This window comes from Antechinus flavipes, chromosome 4 (assembly GCF_016432865.1).
Source record: "Antechinus flavipes isolate AdamAnt ecotype Samford, QLD, Australia chromosome 4, AdamAnt_v2, whole genome shotgun sequence".
In the NCBI taxonomy this organism is placed as follows: domain Eukaryota; kingdom Metazoa; phylum Chordata; class Mammalia; order Dasyuromorphia; family Dasyuridae; genus Antechinus; species Antechinus flavipes.
In genome coordinates, this window is record NC_067401.1 from 147,371,971 (window position 1) to 147,387,116 (window position 15,146).

At 35.7% G+C, this 15,146-nt stretch overlaps 1 protein-coding gene across 4 annotated transcripts in view; it reads left to right on the forward strand.

Annotated features, from left to right (window-relative positions):
* Window positions 1-15,146, forward strand: part of RNF157 (ring finger protein 157) — a 129,696-nt gene that overhangs the window by 84,706 nt on the left and 29,844 nt on the right. For all 4 annotated transcript variants that reach the window (XM_051994985.1, XM_051994986.1, XM_051994987.1 and 1 more), the window contains exon 3: window positions 5,066-5,154. In XM_051994985.1, coding sequence (XP_051850945.1) covers window positions 5,066-5,154 — 89 coding nt within the window. The remainder of the gene's footprint in view (window positions 1-5,065; window positions 5,155-15,146) is intronic.

A 15,146-nucleotide genomic window follows, 5' to 3' on the forward strand; every position in this document is an offset into this window, starting at 1 on the left:
ATAATCTCTACCCCTGTCCCTCCATCTTGCACCACCTCTGTTTTTGGGGAGGGAAAGGGGATTAGGTCCATAGCTTAATCAGTTTGTACAGAGCAAAGCCCCAATTCCAAACCCAAAACTTCCCTTGAGCTCAAGTCCCCGGCAGGTCTTCCATGTCAGCCTGGCTGGCTGCACCCATTCCTCCTGCATGCTCACTCACAACTTGGACTTCTGGATGCTCTGATGATCACCTTCAGGACCTGAAACTGAAGAGGACCAACAATCCTCCAGGCCCATTCCTCAAACTGAGGTAAAAGCCGGAGAGCAGAGGAAGGAATTCCTTTCCCTCTCACCAATTCAGTTCTTGGCATTCATTCTGTGAATGAACTGTGACCTTTACTCTCTGACACAGGTGACGCTGTCCCCAATGCCTGGGGCATGGCTTTTTCATCTCCTTCCGAATTCCCTGGCTTCCTTTGAGTTTCAGCTACAGTCTCAACTTTTTTCAAGAAGTCTTTCCTGATCTCCTTTAATGCTAATATCTTCCCTCTGATTATCTCCCATTTGTAACATTTCTATCTTGTTTGTGTATCTTTGTGTATGGTTGTTTGTGTGTTGTCTCATTATTAAACTCCGGGCTTTTTGAGGGCCCTCTGCAATTTTTCTCAGATTTGTTTGCCCAGTCTTGACTTCCCTTCTGTCCTCCACTCTCATTTCTCCAACTGCCTATTTAAACATCTTGAAATGAATGTCTTACAGACATCTTAAACTCAGCATGTCAAAAACTGAACTCAAATTGTTGTAATATGTCTCAGTTTTTTTATTGGTACTTGTATGTTGTCTCCCTCGTTAGATCATGAGCTCTTTGAGAGCAAGGATTGCTTTTTGCTTGTTTTACAGTTTGTTTTCCTTTGTTTCCTCAGTACTTAGCATGCTAACATACAATCGGTGTTTAATAAATGCTTTCTAAGTTTGTGTTTGTTTAATTTTGAGCATGTAGGAGACATTTGCTTTCTGACTCAGCTTGACTTTGGATACGAGTTGCTATTGTGATAAAGTATATACCTGCCTTTATACTTTGGGGCACTAGATGGCTCTCATGAGTCAGCCAAAATATCTTTCTTTAGGCCAAGCTGCCTTGGACCTACCAGAACGCAGCTAGCGTCCCTGGGATCTAGGCTCTGCTCTTTGACAGTATAGATATTGCACTATAACTCTAGAGGAGAGCTGTGCTGAAACATGCTATCAACAAGATGCCAGTTCTCTGCTATAATCCTGGCTCTCCTTTCTAAGTCTAACTAAGATCCTCCACTTGTACTTTGAAAATAACCTAGAAATACCTATCTGTAAAATAGATTTGAACATCCTTGGCAAGGTTTGAACTACAAGTAGCAGCCCTTCAATTCCCTTTACTACTGCTAGCAATTGTTCTTTTGGTATCTCTGTACCCCCAAAAGAACAGAAGTGCATTTGTTTCTTTCTTGCAGTTGCATATTAGTAGACTCTAATAAAGTAGGTGGATGTGGTAAGATGAGCAAATCAGTAATTCTACAGTTTTTGGATTCTCTCGTCCATGTGCCATCATAACAACCGTTGTAACTGAAACGATGTGGTTATTTGAATGAGAATGGTTTTGGAACTTTAGCTCTATTTTTGCAGTTATTTGTGATCCATAGCCATTTAATCACAGAACAGATTAGGATACCCAAGTACCTCCAAAGCCTTCAAAAATTGAACCAAGTTTTCTTCTGGTGATTTAAGTCATACAACTAATTGAACACTGTCCTTCTACCAAACTGTTTCTTAGAATACCACTTGTGAGCAGAACCTCCTGTAAGATCTCTGCAGCATTCTGTGTGAGGCTTTTTGTATGTTTTTTCTGGAAAAAAAAGCAAGAGTTTTGGTTTTCATAGATAGGCACTGGCAGACCATAAGTTATCAGTGACTCAAATCTCACAAGCTAACAGGACTATTTCTGATGTCTTTCTTTCCTCCTGGGTTTATAAAATTGGACTGATTAAAATGACTTTAGTGTCTCTCCAAAATGAAGGCACCAACCTGAAGAATTTGGTCCACAAATCACTGAGCAGACCTGCTTTCATCCATTTTGTTCAGTAGCCTTCACATAAAACTTGTCCTTAGTATGAAAAAAAGAGGCTACCACTGAAGAACTCCAGAAGCTGTGTATAATTTGCTCTTTGCAACATTCTTATAGCTTATTCATCTTCAACTAGATTCAGAGGAAGCAGAGAAGAGATATGCTATAAATGTATATACAGCTGAGTATAAGAGATTGGGGCTTATAGAAGGCTTGTCCCTGTCCTATTCTGGGGTTTTTGGTGGGTATAATGGCATATTTTGTGAAGGAGTAAGAGAAGAATAATGCTGCCTCATTACCAACCTAGCTCTCTTAAGACATCTATGCTAGCACCAGAAAGAGTTTAAATCTATTTTAACTCATTACCACTTACTTCCTTATTCTGTATACTTTCAGACTGGTAAAATTATAATGTCTAAACTGTAAGAACGAAAGCAGAAAAATCTATGAATGTAGGTTGAAGAAACACTTATTAAATATTAACTCTAGTGAGGGAATGACTTGTATAACACTCCCTTTGGGCTGACTCCCCAGAAAAAAGGCTGTTCTTGGGTATCTTGAGTAGCTACTTCTAAAACTATAGTGCATAAATCCTCACCAGTATGTTTATTGTTAATAATCAGCCAGGAGACATTTACTATGAAGGCCACTTCACTTACTATCTACTCTGTCACTAGAAGGAGGAAGCAGCTTGAAGGAACAGGATAAGTGGCAGCAGAGAATAGAGTTAGCTAGAGAGAGATAGATAGATAGCCTTGGCAATCTAGAATTGAAAATTAGGGAGGAGCATAACCTGGGCATCTCACTGAGCATCCTGCTGAGCAGAGATGCTACACCCAGGTGGACCCTAGGTTAAGACTTAATAGAGAAAAGACTTTGGGAACTCATCAGTGTCCCAATGGAGCAGTGCTACAGTTAAGTTGTCTAAGCTATATGTGTTACCTCTGTGTCTGCCTGATTACCATTTAAATCCCTTTTGCTCACTATTCTTATAGATGGTCTGTGTATTTGTGGAGAGTACATTCCAGGATTATGGAGAAAATACTTTATAGCTGCTATTCTTAACTATCCCATTTTGGTAAATGCCTTTGCTAAGAATTCTCTCTTGAGTCTGCAATCAGCTGCATTCTCTACTGCTAGTTGTGTTTCTTCCGGAAGTTGCTCCCTACTTCTTGTGACGAAGTAGACAATGAATGAAGAAGGAGGTGTTTCAATTCATTTTTCAGCCTTGATAGTTCCATCTCTAAGAATCTTTGTCAAGAATAATATTTGAGAAAAGTAAATAAATTCAGTGAGAAGCAATAGGGTACTGTTGGCACTGGTAATAGTAATATGCTTAATTGGATGTGGAAAAGCAAAAAGAATATTTGTCTCTGACAGGAAATTTTATTCATCTTTAATTCATTTAGGCAAGATATCTTCTGCATACAATATTATATACATCCTTAAAGAGGATATAGAATATATATGTATATAAAACAAGATCCTTACTCTTTAAGGTTTATAATCTAGTAATTTCCTTTAGAATCATATAAGGAAAAGATCTCACTTCCCCCCACTCCTCCAAAAAAGGTGACAGACAAGATCAGGAAATTTTGAGCAGTTTTCAGCTGAGAACATATTTTTATTTTGTTTTGAGCCCTGAAATGAAAGATCATCTCTTTGAAAGTATATTTAAATTTTATAGAATTCTTCCAACAGAAATTATCCATCATATTTATGCTCTTCCTGAGGATCTGAGTAACTTGAGAGATCCTATCAGTGATTTATCATTTTAGATCTTATTCTCAAAATGAAAAAAAAAGTCAGTTGGGGGGACAGGGAATTTTAAAATTCTTTTCTTTTTTAAGACCTTTATCCTTGTTTAAAAACTCAAGTAGCAATTGTAAATAAATATTTCTTTTGCAGAAAACTCCCAATTAAGTTGTATTAAAATGGAGATTTGAAGTGTGAATGTCAATCACCTTCTACTGCCATCCCCCAAAAAAGGATAATACTAAAGTTATTCCTAAGACTTCAGTGTATAATATTTTAAATTTGGTATTATGTTTTACTTGCTTTTCCATGTTTTGCTTAAGCTAATATTATTTTGTAAGAACATTATTATTACTATGGTTTATTGTTAGAATACTGGGAAATTGGAAGGAATATCTCTTCTCAGGGTATTTCTGTCAGTTTAGATTTAGGATTAAAAAACTGTCATAAAACCCACAATCCAAGATAATTGAGAGTTGATTATCAGATGTAGCCATTAGGATTTTCTCTAGAGCCATTCATGAAATATAATAGATATGAAAAAATTTATAGAATTTTATTAGATTTGAATACATTAAAGTTAAAGATGGATATAAAATATATTTCTTAATATCAGTGTTTATGGAAAGAATATGGTCTGCTAAAATTAGGAATACTAATTAACCCATGCACAACTATGAATACTGGCATACTAATATGTTCAATTTTAAATAAATTTATGATTTTTTCTTCATGTTTTCCTTTCTTGTTTTCCCCCTATTATCACTAATTCAGATCTCCAGCATTGGAGATAAAAGCCAGTAGAAAATAGTTAAGGCAATAGTGAAGAGAGAGGATGAAGATCACCACAGATCTTTGCCTCCTTCAAAAATAGCTACTGACCTGCATATTTGAAGAACATAGCTTTTTTATGGTCAGCTGAGGGCAAAATCTTTACTTTGCTATTTGAATTTCTCAGCTTTGTATACATGATTATGGTTCCCTTTATATGCAGTTCTTAAATTCCTAAGGCATCATGTGGCATCTCTGAAGGAAAAGACATATGTGTCTGGCCCTGACATCTGAGGTCAGATTGAAAAGCTTTTCATGCTTAACCTAGCCATAGTGTTTCACTAAGGCATTTGGAACTTCAGGAGTCTGTTTTGATTAATTCTCCAAGTTTTGAACTAATGCACAGTGAACAAAATAAGCTTTTTAACCAAACTTTTCTCTCTTGTTTTGTCTTCAATCCAGTTTCCTTATGCAGCCCCACCTCCCCAAGAACCTGTGAAGACACTGAGAAGTCTAATCAACATCCGAAAAGATACTCTAAGACTAGTAAAGTAAGTTCTAAGATGTGGTAGGGTTGGAGATCTAAGTCTTGAAATGGGGACAAATGGTTCATACAAAAGATTTAGAAAGATGCTTTTTCCCAGACCCAAAACTTGATCTCTTGCCTTCACAAGTATGTTCTGTTCCCAAAATAGACAACAGCCCTTTAGTATTGTGACCAGGTACCTATATAGCTAAAATTTTCGGTTTTTGTGAACAACTTCACAAGTATTTATCAGTAAATTAATACCCTCCTACACGCTTAAAAATGAAAACAGGGCCCTGTTATCTCATTTTACAGGTGAGAAAACTGAGTTAGGTGATTTGTGCAGGGCTCTCACAGACAATTAGAAATGAGGAGTCCTAAGTCTTTAGTTTTTATCTTAATGTATACTTATGAGATTTTCTTTTATTACATATGTTCTTCCTCTGAGAAAATTGGTGTCCTAGGTAGGCTATTTAAATCATCATCATCATTAATACTTATTTAATTGCTTTCACTCACGTCCACGAGAGCAAAATTACTAAAGTGAAACTGCTCCCAGTGCATCGTGCATGCTATGGCCGTGCCGCCACAGGAACAGCTCTACCTCACTTGTTCCTTGGGGATTCTCTTCTGGTGATTGCAAATGCAAAATTATCAGAACTGCCTGGATGGGCAAGGGCATCGTGACTCTGATTATAGGATTGGGGTGTTGGTTATTCTCATGACCATTTTTTATCTCTTTAAGGAAAATATTTTACCCTTAAGCATATTGCCAGCTGCTTCTCTATCTTTAGTTCTCTCTCAGTCCCATCCCTAGGGCCAACTCCAGGGATGAAGGAACCAAGGCCATGCTTCAGAACAAGCTGCAACGAGCTTCTAAAGTACACAGGGGAGTGAGTTGCAGGAACAAGCTGAGCCAAGGTATATAATAAGGCCTCAGGAGGCTACCAGCTGTCAGCTACTCAATTTATAGAATGATAGACTCATGGATTTGGAAGGGACCTCTCACATCATCTAGGCCAGCCCTTGCCTGGGTAGGAGATTACACAGAGCACTTCTGACAAGTAGTCATCTAGAATCTAGATGTCTACATGAAGTAAAGCTCTCCAGTAGTGTAGAATTCTACCTGCTCAGGCTCTCCCTTCCCCCTTTGGGACTGCAATAACATGACAGTTTTTCAAGTCTAATCTTTCTACCTGACCTACTAGCCCTTCAAAGTGCTCTAAGAAAACCATACTGGTCCTCAACTAAGTTTTACTTCTTGGGGCTAAATATGCCAACTTCTTTCTTTTTTTATTTTATAATAACTTTTTATTGACAGAATTCATGCCAGGGTAATTTTTTTACAACACGATCCCTTGCACTCGCTTCTGTTCCGATTTTTCCCCTCCCTCCCTCCACCCCCTCTCCTAGATGGCAAGCAGTCCTATATATGTTACATATGTTGCAGTATATCCTAGATACAATATATGTTTGCAGAACCGAACAGTTCTCTTGTTGCACAGGGAGAATTGGATTCAGAAGGTAAAAATAACCCGGGAAGAAAAACAAAAACACAAATAGTTCACATTCATTTCCCAGTGTTCTTTCTTTGGATGTAGCGGCTTCTGTCCATCATTTATCAATTGAAACTGAGTTAGGTCTCTTTGTCAAAGAAATCCACTTCCATCAAAACACATCCTCATACAGTATCGTTGTTGAAGTGTATAATGATCTCCTGGTTCTGCTCATTTCACTTAGCATCAATTCATGTAAGTCTCTCCAAACCTCTCTGTATTCATCCTGATGGCCATTTCTTACAGAACAATAATATTCCATAACATTCATATACCACAATTTACCCAGCCATTCTCCAATTGATGATATGCCAACTTCTTTCAATCATTACATGGTTTTGAGTTCTCATCATCATCTTGGTTACTCTTCTCTGTGCTCTTCAATGTCTTCCTAAAATTTGATACCTCAAAATATCATAAAGAAGAAAGGACCTAACTGTACAACATTGTTCAGAATTGTTCTTCTATTAGTAATAGCAAAACATTGGAAGCAACATGATCACACACACACATATACATATATGTATATAAATATTAGCAGTATGCTAATGTATATTGCTGAAATTAGGTATATGTATATATAATGTTTTATATTTAATAGTTATATATATGTTACTATTAGCAGAATACTAATGTATATTGTTGAGAAGAGCTAAATCTATTTTAGTTATATACACATACATATCTATCTCAGTTATTGTTGTGCAATGTTACTATTATATTGATAAAAAAGAAAGAAAAGAAGGCAGAATCATCAGATGTAACAAGTGATTACATATGAGGGGAAAGAATAAGTAAAAAGCCAAGGATGATAATTAAATTAAAATATGAGTAATTAGAAAAATGGCAGTGTTTACAAAGCAGAGAATTTCAAAGGATGACTGATTTTAAAAGAAATATAATGAATTCTGTTTTGTACAATGTTCGTGTCTTGTTTACTTTACTCAGCATTAGTTCATATAAGTTTTTCCAAGTTTTTCTGAAATCTGCCTGCTCATACTTATGGAGCAGTAGTATTCCATTTCTTTCATATATCACAACTTGTTTAGCCATTCCCTGATTGATGGACATCCCCCTGAATTTCCAATTATTTTCTACCAGAAAAAGAGCGGCATTTTTGTACATGCAGGTTTTTTTCCTTTTTGTTTTTTATCTTTTTTGGAGATACAGACCTAGTAGTAGTATTTCTATGTCCATACACTATGATATATTTTGTTATTGTTATGACGAACTTGATAAACATGAACATTTCCTTATAAAATGAAATGAAAAAGTGGAATATGTATGATACCATGAAAAGGTATATATTAAATTTAACTTGGTATTTCTAAAACTGCTCTGATTGTCTCTGTCTCCTTCTGCTCCTTGTTTTCTATTTTAATGTGTCAGTGATGCTGTTTTCTTTTTCTTTTTTAATCATTATTATTACATCCCAACTCTTCTCCCTCTCCCTCCCAAGAGTCCTCTCTTATTAAAAATATATACCATCAAACAAAACAAATCTACAACTGGTCACTGAAAACTGAAAAATTTATACACTTGAGGAACGCCTCATTCTGTTCCTCTAGCTCAACACCTTTCCACCAAGAGTCAGGAAGCAGGAATCATCAGTCAACTAGAGTTATGAGTCATTGCATTGATCATAGTTCTAAAACCTTTCAGAGTTGTTTTCCTTTACAATGTTGTCATATTTTGTTCTCCTAGTTATGCTAAATCATTCTGCATCAATTCATATAAGTCTTCCCAGGTTTTTCTGAAACTGTCCTTTTATCATGTCTTAAGGCACAAAAATATTCCATTACATTCATGTACTATGTAATTTGTCTAGCCATTCCTTAGTAGATAGGCATTTGCTTTGCTTCCAGTTGTGAGATAAAACACTGAGATAAAAAAGTGTTATAAGTATTTCTGAATACATGGAGATTTTTTCCTTTTTATATCTTTGGGGTATATCCCTCATCGTGATATTGTGGATCAAAGGTCTTATATAATTTAATTACTTAGGGGGTATAGTTCCAAATTGCTTTCCAGAGTAGTAAGATTAATTCTCATCTCTATTACTTACCGATGCTATTTTCCTTTCTTCTGTCATCTTTGTCAGTCTGTTTGGTATGGGGTGGAATTTTCAGGTTGTTTTAATTTTCATTTTAAAAATTAATGATTTAGAGTATTTTTATGTGGTCTTTGACAATTTTGATAGTTTTTGTTATCCTCTTGAGAATGGCCAGTTTTTGATAGTCTTTTGAAAATTGCCTTTGATTATTTGTCTCTTTGGAAAGGTTCTTATTCCAATATATTTTCATCAATTCTTTTTATTTCTTGATAGAAATAGGAATTTAACCTGTGTTTTCATTGATATAGGGAACTTCTGGACAAAAAAAGTTTAATGCAGATCTGTACCTTCTCTATACTTAATCTTAGTGTTGTCTGATATCGATAGTTTATATTGCAGAACTTTAAAATGTTTACTTTTTTACTAGACAAATTTACTAAGAAGTTTTCCCCCAAGTTTATTATTTTACTTCTAATTATCACTGCCTTGATTTTATATGTGCACTTTAAAATTTTTTAATCAAAATTTTCCATTTTGTCATCTCTGAACTTCCTTATTCATTGTTTGGCCAAACATTTAACTTTCTTTATCAGTAGTTATAAAGGTGTCTCTTTCTCTGTTCCTCTATTTCACTTATTATATGTTCCTTTTATATTTAGGTTTTATTTCCATTTGGAATTTATTTTGAAATATGGTATGAGATGTTGGCCTAAGCCTAATTTTTGTGCTTTTTTGTTTTCTCAGAAGTTTTTGTTGAATACTGAATGTTTACCCCAGTAGTTTCAGTCCTTGAATTAAAAAAAAAAAAAAACACCATGCTCAGTTGCTTTTGGGTCTTAAGTTAATTTGTCCAGTGTTTATCTTTTCTATTTGTTTTAACCAATGCCATTATTTTTTGATGATTATTCCTTGGTAATAAAGCTAAAACTTTGATGAGGCTTAAAACCCCTTCCTTCCAACATTTTTCAATTATTTCCCTTGACATTCTTAATCTTTTTTTTCTTCCAAACAAATTTCATTATTATTTTTTTCTAGTTCTATAAAATAGTCTGATTAGTATGATACTAAATCTGCAAATTAACTTAGGTAGTACTCTTATTTTTATTATATTGGTACAGCCTAAGCATTAATAATTAATACCTTTTCAATTATTTACATCTGTCTTTATTTCTGGAAAAAAGTGTTTTGTAGCTGTATTCATAAAATTCCTATATGTGTAGGAAGTCTTCAAGATATTTTATAAGTTCTGTAATTATTTTAGAAGTATTTTTCTATCTCTTTATTATTTCCCTTCTAATTATCTCTTCCTGCTAGTTTTTGTTGGTAATATACAAAAAGGCTGATGATTTCTGCATATTTATTTATATTTTACCAATTGACTGAAGTTATTGCTTCATTTAATTTTAGTTTAATGTTTAGGATTCTCTGAGTAAACCATATCATTTGCAAAAGCAGTTGTTTTATTTCCTCTTTGACTATTCTTATTCCTTTAATTTCCTTATCTTATTACTATACATTTCTTTTTTTATATAAATTTTTAATTTATTTTTAACATTCTTTTTTTTATTTTGAGTTCTGAATTTTCTCTCTCCTTCATGCCCCTTTCTACCCAGTAAGTAGGCAAGAAATGTGATATCATTTATACATGGGAAATCATATAAAACATTTCCATACTAACAATGTTGCCCCAAAAAAAGTGAAAAATATTTTGCTTCAATCTGCGATGAGATTCCATCACTTCTCTTTGGAGGTAGTTTTTTTAGCTAAAATTTCTAAAACTATATAACATAATTGTAGTTGGCACTTTTACATCTGATCTTATTGGAAAGGCCTCTGAAATTTATCTCAATTATAGTGATAATGTTTGCTCTTGGTTTAAAATAAATGCTATTTACTATGTTAAGGAATGGTCATTTTATTCCAGTGTTTTTAATATAAATGGGTATTACATTTTGTTAAAAACTCTTTGTAATCTGTTCATATAATCATGTATTTCTTGTTATTAACATAGTTTGTTATGTTCAAAGTTTTTCTCATATTGAAAGACCCTTGAAATCTTGGTGTAAATCTAATTTTGTGAATGTACATAATTTTTAAAATTTGTTGTAGCAATATGAGGTTCCACTTCCTACCCATTATGTTGACAAAGATGACAGAAAAGTAAAGTTGTAATTGTTGGGATGAGTATGGGAGGCAGTATTCTTTCTGGAGCTCTGAAATGGTCCAGTCATCCCAGAAAACAATTTGCAACTATATCCAAACTCACTAAACTGTGGCTTTGGGAATTAGGAGACTGTTGAATTTAACACTCTTCCATCTCTCCCCCCAAAGAAAAAGAAAAAAATAGCATTTATGTATACAAAGTAGAAAGAATAAGAATATTATACTTGAAGCTTCAAATCTCTAAAATGTATAGCTTTTCCTTTTAAGATAAATTTAAAAATTCAATTGTAACTTTCAAAGCAGTCCTGCTTCTCTTTTTTCTTCTGATTTTCCTTTTGTTCTCTGCACACTTTTAAAAATTGTTTGAATGTCGTTTTTCTTTTCTTCTTGTTTCTTTTTTTTTTTTGCCAACCCTTTCCTGCCCCAAATTTCAAAAAGGAAAAAATCCTTATAACAAATATGCATAATTAAGCAACATATATTCCCATATTAGCCATGTCTGAAAATGTATGTTCTCATTGATTATTGGTATTCTAGAATCATGATTGATCTTTTGACCAATTCTTTGATTCAAATACTGATATTGATGGCATAGCAGCACTTTTTGTTGTGGTGAAACATTGGGAACAAACTGAGTGACCAACAATTGGGAACTAGCTGAATATATTATTAAATTTGGATGTGATGGCATAATACTGTGCTGTAAGAAATGACAAAAGATATAGTTTTGTATGGAAATCTGGAAAGATTTGTATGAACTGATGCAAAGTGAAGTGAATAGAGGAAAAAAATAGGAAATAAGAATTTATAGTGCTAGTTCTATATAGTGTTATAGTTACAGTCATTGTGCTAAGTGCTTTGCACAAATCTTATTTGATTCTCACAATAGCCCTTTGAAGTAGGTACAATTATTATTCCCATTTTACAGATGAGGAAACTGAGACAAACAGAGGTTGTGATTTGCCGAGGGTCATATAGCTAGTAAGTATTTGAGGCTGAATTTGAACTTAAGTTTTCCTGACTTCAGGCCCAGATTTCTATCCACTTGCACTATCTAGCTACCTCAGAGTTAAGGTTCTGCCTGAGCAGAATCAGGAATTATTGTTGTTGAGTTGTTTTAGTTATGTCTAACTCTTCATGATCCCATTTGGGGTTTTCTTGGCAGAGATACTAGAGTGGTTCCTTATCCAGATCATTTTACAAATGAGGAACTAAAGCAAACAAGATTAAATGACTTACCTACTATCACACAGCTAATAAGTGACTGAATCCATATTTGAACTCATGAGAATGTGTCTTCCTAATTTCAAGCCCAGTGCTCTATTTACTATGTTTCTTAACTGAAGAATCATGAAACATTCATTTTTGATGACAACATTGCAAAGAATAAGATTTTTGAAAAACTTATGCACTTTGATCAATATATTTGCCAGTCATGACTTCAAAAGACCAGTGTTGAGTCTAGCCTTCTGAGTGAGAGATGCCAGACAGTACAAAATGAAACATACATTTTCAAATGAGAGAGAGATTTAAATTTTTTTTTTGCTTTACAATATATATTTGCTGCAAAAGTAGATTTTATGGGGAAGGGTATGAAGAAGTTGTAGAGAAGGGTGGAGAGGTATATAAAAAAAGGAAAAAAGAAAGTCAATGAAACATTTATGAAATACATAGAAGAGATTGGAAATGCAGACAAGAAAGAGTTCTTAGTACTACCATGTTGGAATTTAATATATCTTTTTTGAAAAGGCAGTAATAGATTCATGATTTCATATACAATTCTCTTTATAGTCTTCTTTGAATTGGAAATGCTCATGTGTGGTGACGATTTTCTAACTTAAGATCTAGTCTTTTGCTAATATTTTATTCATTATTCTTGCATCTATGTTCTTTAAAGACAGTTATAGGACTTCCGGTTAAGATGGCGGAGAGGAGGCTCACAGTTGCATAAGCTCCGCGCTTTCTCTCACTATCCACTTCATTACAAGCCTCTGAATCAATGCTTGACTGAAAAAAACCCACAAATACTTACCAAGAGAAGCCATCCTTGAGATCCGCCAAGAAAGGTCTGTCTTTACTGGAGGGCTGGGGCGGTTTTAGATCGGGCGCAGGCGGCGGGCAGCGGCAGTGAGAGCACGGGAGCAGACTGGAGAGGGGGTGGGGAGTGATCGCAGCTGTCTCTGCGGGGAGAGCTTCGCTACAGGTTTGGAACCTGCAGCAAGTCAACAGCCCAGCAGAGAAGCTAAAAACACCGGGGCTGAAGAACACAACCGCAAACAGCTGGAGTCTCTCAGGACCTGGCCGCCCCCCCCTTCCCCCCCCTCAGTGACTCAGCACGCTTTGGGATCTCAGAGCGCAGGCGCAGCACAGTCCTGCTAGTGCCTCACTGCTGCCCCCTGCAGTCTGTAGAGGAAGCTCGATAACACACCCAGCCCCCCCCCCAAAGAAAGACTCCAGTTTTTTCTGTTTTTCTTTGGTAGTTTGTCTCTGATTAATAGACAGAATGAGCAAGAAGCTGAAGAGGACTTTAACCCTAGACAGCTTCTACACAGATAGAGAGCAGACTCTAAATCCTGAGGAGACTAAAAACAGGCAGTCCCCAGGTGATTCCCCAAAGGAGGAGATCGTCTGTTCCTCAGCACAGATGAACCTCATAGAAGTGATTAAAAAGGCTCTCACAAGGGAGCTAGAAGAAAAATGGGGAAAGCAGAGTGAGGCTTGGCAAAAGGAGAAGGAAGCTTGGGAAAAGGAGAGGGAAGCTTGGCAAAAGAGCCTGGAGAAGTCAGTTAAAGAGAGAGTGGATAAAGAAGTAAAATCCTTGAAAAATAGGATTAGTGAACTGGAAAACAAAATTGGCGAAATGGAAAAAAATTCCACAGAACAAAAGAACTCAATTGGACAATTAGAGAAAGATTTTAAAAAAGTGAGTGAAGAGAATACTTCACTGAAAATCAGACTTGAACAAGTGGAATTGAATGACTCGAGGAGACAAGAAGAATCAGTCAAGCAAATCCAAAAAAATCAAACAATGGAGAAAAATGTGAAATACCTTCTGGGAAAGACAACAGACCTGGAAAACAGATCCAGGAGAGACAATCTGAGAATCATTGGACTCCCAGAAAAACATGATGAAAAAAAGAGCCTGGACACTGTCTTCCAGGAAATTATCAAAGAGAACTGCCCAGAAGTCATAGGAACAGAGGAAAAAATAAACATTGAAAGGATTCATCGATCACCCACTGAAAGGGATCCTAAAATCAAAACACCAAGGAATATAGTGGCCAAATGCCAGAACCCTCAGATGAAAGAAAAAATATTGCAAGCGGCTAGAAAAACCCAATTCAAGTATCAAGGAGCCACAATAAGGATCACCCAGGATCTGGCAGCATCCACATTAAAAGATCGAAGGGCCTGGAATATGATATTCCGAAAGGCTAAGGAACTTGGTATGCAACCAAAAATAACTTACCCAGCGAGAATGAGCATCTTTTTCCAGGGAAGAAGATGGACATTCAACGAAGTAAGCGAATTTCATCTATTTCTGATGAAAAAACCAGAACTTAACAAAAAGTTTGATCTACAAATATAGAACTCAAGAGAAATCTAAAAAGGTAAAGATTAATCTTGGGAACTATATTTTGACTATATAGATGCATAAAGAATACATGTATACCTTGTTCTAGAAATTGATGTGGAAAGGACATTGTACCAGAAAAAGGGTAAAGTGGGAGTAGTACATCTCATGAAGAGGCATAGGAAACCTATTATATCTGAGAGAAAGAATGGAGGGGGATGAATATAGTGGGTATCTTACTGCCTTCAGAATTGGCTTTAAGTGAAAAATCTTAAGACATATTCAATCTATGGTGAAACTTCTCCCATCTCATTGAAAAGTGAGAAGGGAAAAGTGGAAAGGGAAGGAATAAGCTAAGCGGAAGGGAATACGGGAACTGGGAGGGAAAGGGGTAAGATAGGGGGAGGAACTCTAAGGCGGGGGGAGGGACACTAAAAAGGGAGGGCTGTGAGAAACAAGGGGTGCTCACAAGCTTAATAATTGGAAGGGGGGAAAGGGGAAAGAAGGGAGGAAAGCATAAACCGGGGTTAACAAGATGGCAAGTAATACAGAATTGGTCATTCTAACCATAAATGTGAACGGGGTAAACTCCCCCATAAAGAGGAAGCGGTTAGCAGAATGGATTAAAAGCCAGAATCCTACAATATGTTGTTTACAGGAAACACACCTGA